General features: G+C 39.8%; 1 protein-coding gene across 8 annotated transcripts in view; it reads right to left on the bottom strand.

Annotated features, from left to right (window-relative positions):
• Nucleotides 1-105: 105 nt before the first annotated feature.
• Ppp4r4 (protein phosphatase 4 regulatory subunit 4) overlaps nucleotides 106-13,615 on the bottom strand; it is an 89,080-nt gene continuing 75,570 nt past the window's right edge. For 7 of the 8 annotated variants that reach the window (XM_052738857.1, XM_052738860.1, XM_052738861.1 and 4 more), the window contains 8 exons: nucleotides 13,378-13,419; nucleotides 13,211-13,285; nucleotides 10,366-10,432; nucleotides 9,367-9,453; nucleotides 8,553-8,646; nucleotides 6,961-7,031; nucleotides 3,322-3,469; nucleotides 106-1,127 (listed from right to left, as the gene is read on the bottom strand). In XM_052738857.1, the coding sequence (XP_052594817.1) occupies nucleotides 1,103-1,127; nucleotides 3,322-3,469; nucleotides 6,961-7,031; nucleotides 8,553-8,646; nucleotides 9,367-9,453; nucleotides 10,366-10,432; nucleotides 13,211-13,285; nucleotides 13,378-13,419 (609 nt within the window). In that variant the 3' untranslated portion in view covers nucleotides 106-1,102. The remainder of the gene's footprint in view (nucleotides 1,128-3,321; nucleotides 3,470-6,960; nucleotides 7,032-8,552; nucleotides 8,647-9,366; nucleotides 9,454-10,365; nucleotides 10,433-13,210; nucleotides 13,286-13,377; nucleotides 13,420-13,615) is intronic. The other variant, XM_052738858.1, reaches the window with a different exon arrangement.

The raw sequence follows: 13,615 nt of genomic DNA, 5'->3' as shown, positions 1-13,615 counted from the left end.
AGTTGACACAAATATGCTCCACTTGCCCATTATTTAAAGATGAAAGGCCTTTTCTTTATAGAGAAAGAACTGTAGGGAAGTATTTAAAACTTTTCTCACAAGTGCTGGTAGCTCATTCACCTCTGCTTTATTTTAAACAAGCTCATTATCCATTTCACATTATAAAAAGTAACCACGCACATGTATGCATCCACAAATTAGATCATCTTTATCATACATCAATATATCTTTAAAAAACAAGTATTTTCTGATATCAATATAGGTATATGCTGATTGCACTTGAAATAGAGAAGCTGACAATAGCTTCATACATTCTATCTCAGGAGCCGACATTTTAAAGTTAAGGACAATCTATGTTCCACAGGCAAATTTGATGGAAGTATTAGCATTAGTACAAATGGGTGCTGTTGATGTAGCATGAGCATGATAGTTTGGAATAACAGCTGATTCAAACTAGATTCATCATTTGAAATTAAGGACAGATACAATCCAAAATGTAAACAAAGCATTTATAAAATAAATTCTAGAAATTAAGGAAATCATTAATCTATCATTTTTAAGGTATTTGTAGCTAAATTTTTCAAGAATCTTTGCAGATTTTCATGGCCGAATCTAGACTGGGGTCGTCCAGGTGCTGACACTGTCACAGAATCCCAGCACCCATAGGACCACAGTGTTCGGTTTGACTTGTCTGCTCAGCTTAGAGAGCTCTGAGGAAATACAGTGCCTTCCTTACCTCCTGTGTCCTTGCCCAAGGAGCTACCCAAGGAACAGTCAGCAAATTCAGACTGCCATGGAATTTCTAAATGTACAATTTAGGTAATCAACAGCCAGCTTCCCACAGAGCCAGGCATGTCTGTTTTGCAGTCTGAGTACACACCTCAAGTTGGAGCTCACTACACTGCACTGGAACAACGGGATTCAGAGCCCACACTAAAACATGGCATACCTCCTAGGGAATCTAATTCCAAATGAGGTAAGTTTCCATCAGCTGCATGATGTTCCTCTCTCCCTCCACTCTTTAACATGCCCGGCCATCACTGGAGCCTTCTCACCATCACAGTCTCTGCTGACTGCTCACCTCCTTCACCAAGCAGCTGACTTAAGGATTGGATTTTCGAGATTTTCTGATGAAAGAAGAAAAAAAGAGGAAGGAGAGAAGGGAGGGAAGGAGAAAGGGACCAAAAAGACAATGTAAAACAAATATCTACATAAAGTAAATAAAGAAATATAAATATGCTACTCTGAGTAAACCTACAATATGAGAACTCTGATAAAGAGGAAATGAATTACACATTAAGGAATTACCTGTAAGTATCAAAGACCATCCTGTGCACACCTAATAGCATCCCCTTCAATTGCATAACCATAAAGAAAATTACACAGGTATATCAACTGTCCTACCCTGGAAGACAGAAGCTCTGCCACACACCTATACTTCCTTTATGACACACTGCTTGTCAACACCAGAGGTGCCATTTGGTAAAACATGTGCACTGCGCAGAATTTCTCTAAGAAATAAAAACTGAGGTAACACTTTCTGCAATCACTTCATAGGCTTATTTTAAATAAAGAGGACTTTTTTCTTTTCAATTTTGATATGACGGTCTCTTAATTGTGGATAATACTTCACTGGAAAAACACGTGTGTAGACACCAATCACCCATCCAGCTAATGAGCATGTTAGAACCATGTGTGGGAACAGCCAGGTGCTTCACAGCCAGACATGTGTGAAGAAGTGGCTGTGGATGCTAGCAAGCCTTCCTTCAGATCACTTGAAAAAGGTACAAACTCTACATGAGTTCTCATTGGTCTTTATTGTAGATTCATTTTGGTAGCCATCAGTTATACAAATAGGGAATTCAGTCTGCAAAAAGGAAAGATGTACTCAGCAATGTAAAAACAGATAAGGCATCTGGAAGAAAGGAAAGCGACCACGAAATATTGGTTCAGCAGTCTTTTCTTTAAAAAACAAAACTAGTTATGATGATGCTACCATGTTCCTCAGGAGAAATTCAAGGCAGTAGAAGAAGAGGGTCTATAGTGAGAGAGAAAGATCTCAGGAGATGGAACTGAGAGGCCCCTTAAATGAGCTATGGGCCAGACCTGCTGCTATTTGGCAGATGTTCAGAAGCCCAAGGGCCAGGCTCACCAATACACAGTGACTTTGCTCATGCTGGAGTTGGGTACATGGTTCTAGTCCAGAGTGCTGCAGACTACCAACCCATGCTACCTCTGCTTCCATGGCTCCTAAACAGCACTGGGGCTTTCTGTAGAGAGAACATCCTTCAAGTTGGCACCACTATTCTGCAATATCTGAATCACCTGTTCCTATGATTATTTTTGGAGCATTTAGTCCCACATTCTGGGCTCCATTCAATATCTTTATTTTTGAATTATGAATGAAATGGGGTACACATATTTCTAATGTACATACCCAATGGCCAATCAGAATTTAAAATGAATTATAATACAACTAGCTCCTAAAAGGAACTCCAGTCAGCCAGAGAAGAGTTTCTATAGAAAGACGCAAGTGAAAAACTTTTTCAAAATTGTGAGCTAAGCATAGTGAAGTATACTTGTAATCTCAGTATTTGGGAGGCTGTGGCAAGAGGTTGCCAGTTCTAGGCCAGAGTGGGCTACATTGTGAGCCTCATCTCAAAAACAGAAAGAAAGGAAAGAAGAAAGGAGGAAGGGAAGGAGAAAGAAGGGAAGAAGGAAGAGAAGGGGAAAGCCCATGAATTTAATGACACAGTCTCAAGAGGAAATCTGAATCTTGCTAAGTTTCACTGTGACTTGAAGGGCTGTTCTGTATGAAAGAACAAAACTGCAACTACAGTTTGGGCATCCTTGCAGTGTTCTTGTGATGATTTTTAGGGTACCATTCTTTTAAATGTTCAAAAGCAACTAATTCAATCAAGAAGCAAATAGCACACAAAAAGGAACCATGGAAAGAAAACAGGCCTTTTATAACTTTAACTTCAAAGCACAAGTATTGTCTACAAATATGTTCAGCTACTGAGCCCACACTCTGCATCCCATGCTGTTGTGGCACTGCAAAGTGACATCAGCTGTGCTACCTTTCTGAATCCAGGTGATCAGGCACTAGAGTTAGGTATTTAGATGCCTAGTGAAGATGTCTTTGCCATATGTTAATATCAGATATCTTATACACACTAACATAGTCAAGGTTCTCACTTAACTACTTTCATCTTAAACATTCCCTCACTAGAGACATTTTCGGATCTTTGAAGTGTGGAAGTGGGAAGGAAGGTGCCCTGAACCAAACAGCACACTCAGCAGTGGAAAGTTGGTACTCACAAGGTAGCCTTCCGAGGCTGTGTGTCTTTACTTCCACTGCTCTTTGGATCAGCTGTGTTACCTGTCCCACGGGAAGTACTGGGCAAGACAGGATTAGGAGGAAAGGAAGCTGGAACATTACTGGTATTGCGAGTCCGGAATGAGTCATCTGGAAGTAACATGTGGAGAGGCAGAGGTGTTGATCCCTCAGAAAGACGTTTACCAAGGAGAGAAAACTCCAGTGGGCCTTTTCTCTTATAATTTATATACAGTAAAGTGTACTATATTAAGATTTGGCATGTATATAATTCACTGCCATTATCACAATCAAGACATGAAAACATGCTATCCCAAATGTTCCCTTGGGCCCTTCATAATCATGCCTCTTCTGCCGCCTCTTTCTACAAACCACAAATTTTTCCCTTGCTAATGATTAGCTTGCATTTTCTAGGATTTTGCATTAAAAAAGTCATATGGAATATACTGTCTTATTTTTTTATATGATCAGTATAACTGAAATTCATCTGCATAGGAATGTTAGTACTTCATAACTGGTGTTGTATAGATGGGCTAACATTTGTCTTAAATGTTCACTTACAGGCACTTGGATGATTCCAGTTTTTGACTTTAATAAATAAAACCACTATGAACATTTGTGTATAAATCTGTGGGTAGCTATGTTTTAATATTTTTTAGTAAATGCTTAGGAATAGATTGCTGGGGGTTTTTTAGTGTGTTTTTTTTTTATTTTATTAAATTTTACATATCAGCCATGGATTCCCCTGTCCTCCCTCCTCCCACCTCCCAGCCTTCTCCCCAATCCACTCCCCATTCCCACCTCCTCCAAGACAAGTTCTCCCCTAGGGATTCAGTCCAGCCTAGTAAGTAGTTCAGTTGAGGCAGGTCTCGTCCCCTCCTCCCTGCACCAAGGCTGAGCAAAGTGTCTCAGCATAGGCCCTAGGTTCCAAAAAGCCAGTTCATGAACCAAGGACAGGTCCCAGTCCCACCGCCTGGGGGCCTCTTAAACAGTTCAATCTCATCAACTGTCTCACTTATCCAGAGGGCCTGGTCCAGTTCCATAGGGGCTCCTCAGCTATTGGTTCACAGTTCATGTGTTTCCGCTAATTTGGCTATTTGTCCCTGTGCTTTTTCCAATCATGGTCTCGATATCTCTTGCGCACATAATCCCTCCTCTCTCTCACCGGTTGGACTCCTGGAGCTCCACCTGGGGTTTGGCTGTGGATCTCTGCATCTGCTTCCACCAGTCACTGAATGAGAGTTCTATCATGACAATTAGGGTGTTCGGCCATCCGATCACCAGAGTAGGTCAGCTCAGGCACTCTCTCAACCATTGCCACTAGTCTATAGTGGAGGTATCTTTGTGAATTTCTGGGGACCTCTCTAGCACTCTGCTTCTTCCTATTGCCATTGGGGTCTTCATTTATCATGGTGTCTCTTTCCTTGTTCTTCCACTCTGTTCCTGATCCAGCTGGGACTTCCCACTCCCCTAATCTCGCTTTCCCCCCCAACCCCGCCATCGTGAGGTTTGAGGAAAATGGATGGAACTAGAAAATATCATCCTGAGTGAGGTAACCCAGACTCAGAAAGACAAACATGGTATATACTCACTCATAAGTGGATACTAGATGTAAAGCAAAGGATAACCAGACTGCAACTCACAACTCCAGGGAGGCTACCTAGTAAAGAGGACCCTAAGAAAGACACAGGGATCGCCCAGTGACAGAGAAATGGATGAGATCTACACGAGCAAACTGGGGGTGGGGGTGGGGGTAATGGAGGACAATGGTCAGGGGAAAGTGAGCTTTTTAGTGTGTTTAACTTCAGATGAATTTGCCAAAGCACTGTCTAGCTCCTTTCCTCTCCCTCTCTCTATGTATGGAAGTCTACAGAGTACTCTTCATCTTTGAAATCAATATTATAAGTATTTGATTTTCAGACATGTTATGAGCAACAGGCGGTACAGCATTTTCCCCATAACTACTACTTTGTTTGGTTTTGATACAAGGTCCCCTACAGCCCAGGCTACATCAGTATTGCATGTAGCCAAGGATGAACTTGAACTCCTGATCCTCCTGCCTCCAACTCACAAGTGCTAGGATTGCAGCCATACACTGCTATGCTCCACTTTTTCACTGTTCTAATTTGTACTTCCTAATGACTGGTGATGCCAAACATCTTTTCATGCACTTACATCTCTATCTTCTTTAAAGGCTTACATTCAAAACGTTTGGCCATTTTAAGCTTAGCTGTCCAGTCTTAGACTTCTCTGAACATTCTTGACAAAAATTCTTTTCAGATAAGATACATTATGCATATTTTCTCCCATTCCAGGTCTTGACTTGTGTCTTTCTATGACCCTATCTCAAAGCCTAGACAGAGTTCTAAATTCTGATACAATATAGTATGTCACTCTTTTTCTGCTATGATTAAATATCTTTCTGCTCCCAAATTACAGACTTCCTTCCATATATTCTTCAAAAAAATTGTAATTTTACCTTTTGTGCCTAAGTTTACATTTTGAGTTAATGATTTCTATATAATTTCAGATATTAATTGAGGTTGAAGTTTGGGTTTTCTTAATGTAAGTACCCAACGGGTCTAGTGCCATTTTTTAATGTACCACAAAATATGGTGATAACACCATTAAACAAATCCCATGATCAAAGCACTTCTGATTTCTAGTGGAATCCATCTCTGAATGGAAACATACCATTATCTGTACCCTTAACAGTTAATCTACCTCTGATGGAAACATACCATCATCTGTTCCCTTAACAGTTAATCCAGCTGGACAGATCAGTCACCTGACCAAAGGATCATCACTCAGGAAGCCATGCTTAAAGAGCTATGAAGAATAATTATCCTTACATGAGATAATGTAGTTTTCTTCTCAGAATTCCATCCCTGGAGCCCCTCTGAGATTCTGTTGGATCTGCCCAACTTCCCGAGGCCTGACTCAGAAAGGCAGAACTTTTCTTTGTCCTGCTCTTCCATCTCTTCCTTTCAGGTGCTGCCCAGAGCCCAAGCACACCTTCTCTGGTACTTTGGACTTCTTCCTCTTTCTCTAAAGCACCCCTCCCCACAGCATGGCTGCTTGTCTGCCATCTGCCGTAACTCAGACAGCATTGCTGCCTCTTTCTCTCTTCTCCATTCCTATTCCTGGCAACTGATTTCCAGCTTGACTGTCCTGTTGCTTTTCCCTTAAATTCTGATAAAACTATCCTCAAGTTTCAATCTGTTTATAAATTCTTTTATAAGGAAACTAAGAACCACAAAGGGACCTCAGTTTCCCCAGTGACAGGAAAAGTTTATTGCTTAAAGACTTGATGAGGACACACATTTAAGAAAAACATCATGGGGCTGGAGAGATGGCTCAGAGGTAGAGCATTGGCTGCTCTTCCAGAGGACCTGGGTTCAATTCCCAGCACCCACATGGCAGCTCACAACTGTCTGTAACTCCAGTTCCAGGGGATCCAACACCCTCACACAGACACACACACAGACAAAACACTAATGCACATAAAAGAAAATAAATTTTAAAATAAAGCATCATATCTAGAATTAGAAGGATGTATTGTTTAAAGAAAATAATACTTCATTAAAGTAGCCATCTTTGGAAGAATGTACACTGCTGCTTACCAGTTAGTGAAAGCATGGCAGTCCTCATCAGCCCTGAGACAGAAGGCGTGTGAGCTAAGGTGGAGCTTTTACTAGAAAAGAATGTGATGTAGTTAGAACCTAAACCACGAAAAGTCTTAACTACCCAACACTTGGGGGGTTTAACCTTGTTGTGTAAATACTTTCTTTTACTTCTTAAGAAACATGCCTGTTGCATTTATTATTTTTTATATTCCATGCTTCCAAATACATACTTTTTCTACAACTTAAAAGCATTTCCTTTACGTCATCAAAAGTACAGCTCTTCTTTTGATGCTCAGCAAAGCTAGGTAAGATGGGTAAAGCCTTCCTGGGACTAGCTTATCTTTAGTTACAATCCTGTTTTCCATCCTGAGAACACTGTTGGCTAGGAAAAATACATGGATCTACCGATGATGCCAAAAGCTAGAGCTATAAGTCTGAAACAAGGTATGATTAATAACAGAAAAAAAACGTACTTTTCTTCAACACCTTCTTTAGGGCATTTGTGTTTTCTTTTTAATTTTTAAAATCTTTTTACATAATAATATATAATAATTATATATAATCTAATATATGGTGAATAATATAATTTTTTATAATAATATTTTTTGATATTTTCATTAATTGAGAATTTCATACAATGTATTTTGACCATATTTCTCCCTACACTTCACCCCTATCTCTTTCTGGATCTACCCCCTTTTCTATCTCCCCACCCTCTCCCAACCTCATGTCTTTTTTTTTTTTTAATAACCCACCAAGTACAATTTTTACTACCCATATACTCACAAGTGTGGGCCATCTACCAGAAGAGAATTGACCCAGCAGGGGTCACAACCTTAAAGAAAACAGATTCTGCTCTCCCAGAAGCCATCGACTGTCAGGAGCTCCTCAGTTAGAGGTAAGGGCTCGTGAGTCCCTACACCTTCCACGCTAGAATACTGACTGGCTTGATCTTGTGCACAGGTCTTGTACAAGCAACCTCATATTTTCTTAAAACTACTTGGGTTTTCCAGTGACCTACAGCTGTTAGATGCTATATGCATATAACACATATTACAAATCATGGTAGTTTAATCATGCTGCTTCTCTTCTAATCTTAGCTGGTCATAATTTTGACTTGGGCTATAAACAAAAAGCAGATATATATCTACTATCAGAACTCTGTTGTGACCACTTCACTGGCTAAACATACCTGTGGCTTCTCTATATATAGAAATAATACAATGTGCATGAATGTGCAGCCTGTTGGCAAATAGAGCATGCTCACATTCATTTGGAAGTTAAGAGGAATGTACAGTATATTCCACCTTTCTCATAAATGATGGGCAGATTCTATGATTTTTTATATAATGTCATGGCAATAGTCTTCATACAGTGCAAAGATACCTATTTTTATACAAATAGCAAATACCTTCTATTTTTAGTGTGATAATCATAAAGATTATCTGTAAAAGAAGTTGTCAAATTATCAGCCCATAAAAGAATTCAAAATTAATTCTGATTATAGTGATGTAAATATTTCATGTAAATAAATAGGGTGACCACAAAATAAAAACTCCAGTTAAGAATGAACAGTTGACAGCACATACCTAGCACACTTGTCTAAGTTGCCATATTTTGCATGAAAAGCTTGATTATTAAAAGATTGGCTTCGAATCAATTTGGATTTCTTGATTTCTTTGCCTAGAGTAAAGCAGAATGAAGGAAAATACAACATTCAGTTGCCCCTTAACCATTCCAGCCCCCCAGTCCTCCTCAGATCCATCATGTCCAGAAAAACCCAGCTAGGTGAAGTTTCCACTCCTTGGTCTGAGCTGACTGCAGTATCTCGCATTCAAACCACCATGAAGGATAATGGAAAAACTAAGAGGAAAAGGCTAAGGACATATTCAGAGTGAGAAAGTATAATGGCCTGACAAGGATGAAGATACTCCACACAGACAACTCTCCCCACCCTTTGGCCTTCAGAATATTGAAACAGTAGACTTCAAGAAACTATAATGCTCCCAGGAACTTCATGCAGGGAGAAGAGAGAGGCTAAATTCCTGGATAAGAGATTTACAATCTGTCAGATCACCTGACAGAGGAGACATGAGTCAATGGCTGAGAGGACTACATGCTGACCTTGACTGCTCAAATATGCATAACTATGGCCCTCTAATGAAACCTTAACCTCATAACAGGACCCTGAAAATGGACTTAGCAGTGAGGGGAGGAGACGTCACTGGATCTTTGTTCCTCTTCCCAAGGTAGCCACATTGAATAAATCTCCATTTTTGCTTTCACTATTAAAAAATAAATGAGTAGATACTCTAGAAATCATATATCTAATCTAACAGTGAATAAACCTGCAATTTGTCATTAAAAACATTGTATGAATCATAAAACAGAATGATTCCTTACTTGTTGATGGAGCAGTAGAAGACGGTCCAGGAACAGAAATGGGGATGTTCTTGGGTAGGCTCTGCATTGGTGTCCTAGAGTCTCTGCCTAAAGTAAACTCTGTTTTAAATTGTGTAATTTCATCTGACTCCAGTAAAAGTCACTATCTCTATTTAATCAGCACTACTGTCCAAATAATCTTACTTTATATATTTCCACATTTCAGTCTCCACTACTGTGGCTCAACTCCACAGCCTTACAACCGACACCCAACGTTAAGCTTCCCTTGCAGAGGCTCTGAGCCTCACACTGTCGCCTCCCTTTTTTATGTACTCCTAATACCTATACCACAATTTTTCAAAAATAACTTATTTTGAACTGCAAGAAAGTAATTTTTCCTACCAAATTAAAGCTCCACATAGTATTTCAGGATACAAAGATATAGTTACTGCAGCACTGGTGGCCCAAAGGTCAAAGGAATGGAATCTACCTCTGGGTGGAGCCTAGGTTGGCTCCATTAAGAGTTAGTCCAGTTCGGTTGGTCAAAAACCTGGCTAAAGGACCATCATGCTTTAGGAAGGTGGATTTGCCTTGATATGGAGAAGGGAGGAATAACAATCCCTTTAATGATTTACTTTCCTTCCCAGAATTCCTGGCTTCTGTGCAGTTGCTTACAGAGAGCTGCAGGAATGCAGCTTCAGAGGTCTGCTTTTCTCAGCATGCTTTTCCTAATGCTTTGGGCTTCACTCTAATGCTCCCTTCCCCACCAGATGCTTTCCTGTCCTCCATTCCAGCTTAACTCATGGCTTTTTCTTTCTCTTCCCTATCTTCCTCCTCCAGGCAGCCACCTAGATTAGCAGCTTGTCTACTCCAAGATTTTTCTTTGAAAACCAACAAAGTTGCTCTTGAGCTTCCTTTTGCATGTATTCTTAAATTACTGTATTAACAAGAATGCCCTAGATTTCCCCAGTCACCCAATGTTAACCCTGTAACTAAGTGAGAAGACACAGAACCACTTACGTTTCTTCTCAAAGCTTTTGTCACTCGACCGCCCATCATTTTGATGCTTCTCCTTCTCTAGCTGTTCCTGTTGGGACACAGTGTTGTGTTACAGGTGCAGCTTGGGAGCTTGTTCTGGGGAAAATGACTCTTGGCTTCAGAGATACAAATATACCTCACAAAAAATGCCTTTAAAAAATGGGGCTTCCCTTTGGTACAGAATTCAAAGGTTTGCTGTTGTTGCTGTTGTTTTAATATGTGGTATTTTATATCACAGAACATTTCTCTTGGGAGTTTGTTCAACTAAACCAATGACTTTGGCTTCACTCTACAATGAGCATGTATTTCCTACAAGGTGTTCACTGGTTCTCATCAACAGAGCATTGTTTATGGTTATTTCAATTCCTATTAGGCAAACAACAAAATATTTTTCTTTAAAAAGACTGAGAGGCCTTTGTTGGGCAGTGGTGGTGCACATCTTTAATCTCAGCATTCGGAAGACAGAGGCAGACAGATCTCTGTAAATTCAAAGCCAGGCTGATCTACAGAGCAAGTTCCAGGATGGCCAAGGCTATACAGAGAAACCCTGTCTCAAAAAACAAAAAACAAAAGACTGAGAGGAAAGGGAAAAGTATACCAAACATATTTAAAATATCTTATTGACACATGATATATAGAAAAAAAGGAGTATAAACTAAAGACCTCAGTTCCACACTGAAGATTCTGCAAGGCTGACTGACCATCAGCTTGTGATTATGGAGAGAGTGACAGAATCAAATTGGCCTGGACTAGCTTTAGTCCTTTAAACAGGCATCCACTGCCCACTGCTGTATTTGTTTTAACATCTTTTAACTATCAGGAAAAACCTTTGAAATGTATTTTTAGGGGACTAGAGAGGTGGCTCAGTGGCTAAGAACAAGTACTGCTCTTGCAGAGGACCCATCGTGGGTGACTCACAGCGCCTGCAACAAGTTCCAGGGGATCTGACTCTGGTCTCTGTGGACACTTGCACTCACATACACAACACACAACTAAAAATAAAAAAGAATCATGCTTTAACGGACACTAGCTTCCACCAATCCAAAAGCTACAAATGTCATCAGGCAGCACCTGACAGCTACAGCAGAGCTTTCCCCACTTCACTGTGGTAGGCCTGCCTTCCTGCCTGTGTTCCCAATGGATCTGGTAGGGAGATGAGTATGTACAAAAGACAATGCTGCACATGTATAAAAATATCATTATGAAAACCATTATCTTGTAGGCTAACTAAAAAAGTTAATAAAAGCTCAAGTTCTCTTTGTCTTGATGCTTGTTCTGACACTTTGTTTCTGCTCTGCTGGTGCTGGAAATGGAACCCTGGGCCTTGCGCACACTAAGCTACACCTCCAGCCCCTAGAATAACCCCAGTTAACACAACACTAACTAAAATGCCAAGAAGCTTTTGGTAAATAAAAATTGACAAACTGGGTTTCAACCTTTTGTCAAAATCCAGAGGTCCTACACTGGCCAAAGCATAAAATAAATAAATTCTTTTTAAAAAGTTTAAAAATATACCCTACCTGATTTTAAAAATTCCTACAGTTAAACAGTATGAAAGCAGGTTGGTATTGCCTGGGGGCTGGAGAGGACCTGAGTTCAATTCCCAACACCCACATGATGGCTTACAACCATCTGTATGAGATCTGGTGCCCTCTTCTGCCCTACAGGCATATATGCAGGCAGAACACTGTATATGTAATAAATAAATCTTAAAAAAAAAAAAGTTGGTATTGCCTAAAAAAGCAGACACACAAATCAGTGGAGCAGAACAGGGAGCCGGGAGACCCAGGGATGACTGACACCTGTGAAAAGTGGGAAGGCAATTCAGTGGAGGAGAAGGGGTTTTGATAAGTGGAGCCAAAACAGCTAGTAATCAAAAGATCTGAAAATTAAATTAAAATTGGGCAAAGACCTAAGGGTAAAATTCAAAACTAAACTTTGTAGAAGCATTGCAGAAAATCAAACAGACAAGGATTCTTAAAGAAAACAACAATCATAAAAGAAAGGCTTAATAAGTTGGACTAGAGGGCTGGAGAAATGACTCAGTAGCTAAAGTACTTGTGACCGTTGCAGAGGACCTGAGTCTGGTTCTCAGCACCCACAGTAGGTGGCTCATAACCACGTACAACTCCAGCCCCAGGGGTCTGATGCCCTCTGCTGGCCTCCAAGGGAAATCACACTTATGTGCATACAACACACACACACACACACACACACACACACACACACACACACACACTTAAAAATAAGTCCTTTTAAAGAATAAAATGAACATCAAAATTAAAACTTTCTAAAGACTGTTAAATACATCAAAAGAAGGCAGAGTTCAAGAAAATATTCACAATATGAGCATGTGACAAAAGAGCTCTTAATAACAACATGAACACAACCTACTTTAAATTCTCAAAATAGATCTTATAAAAAGCAAGATTGTATGGCCAATAAACAAACACAAAGCTGCTTAGTATCTGGCATCAGGGATATTTAAAGCCCTATGAGTTCTAGGAAACATGATCAATCTAGTGCTAGAAACTCACTCAATGGATGCTGGGGATGGAGTGCCGGGGGCAGGTGGGAATGGCTCAACAAGGACTGAATACATGTGGTTACACAGGCACTAGTTTCACTTAAGAAACTCATTGTCCTAAACACCCTCAATTGTAATTTTTCTTCCAATTTATAAAAGATAAAAGTTCAGGATCAAGATTTTTCTTCAGTCTTTTAGGAAATATGGAACAATATAAAACTAAAATAAATTGGTTCTAGGTTTACTGTCAAAGGCCAGCTAACGCTAATCAGAAGGATGTATGTGGAGGAAACAACATACCATTTCCAAGAACATCAGTTCTTCTCTTTCTTTCTCTTGATCCAACAAATCTTTCTCATAATTTTTTTTCTGAAACTGTTTAAAATTTTAAATGGCATTGTCAATCATTGGTGACAACTTCTTGCTGACTGTAAATATCTCTTTACTATAAGGTAGAGTGTACTTACCACATCCATAGACATTTCCATTCTGTCCAACTCCAATACTGTCTACAAGGAAAGTTTTTAGAGATTACAGTTGATTCAACAGTAATGAAACACAATCAACCAAGTATTTCTCAAAGAAACCCCTTCCCCAGGGGTTCAAAGAGAAGAGTTTACACTATGATATTAATAAGCTAATCTTTCACCATCAATATACATTCAAAAACTGTGTTCCAAAGTCACACCCATTAATAATCTTTTT

Source organism: Peromyscus californicus, unplaced genomic scaffold (assembly GCF_007827085.1).
Source record: "Peromyscus californicus insignis strain IS unplaced genomic scaffold, ASM782708v3 Scaffold_15__1_contigs__length_86483966, whole genome shotgun sequence".
In the NCBI taxonomy this organism is placed as follows: Eukaryota; Metazoa; Chordata; class Mammalia; order Rodentia; family Cricetidae; genus Peromyscus; species Peromyscus californicus.
This window is presented reverse-complemented; position numbering and strand designations above follow the sequence as displayed.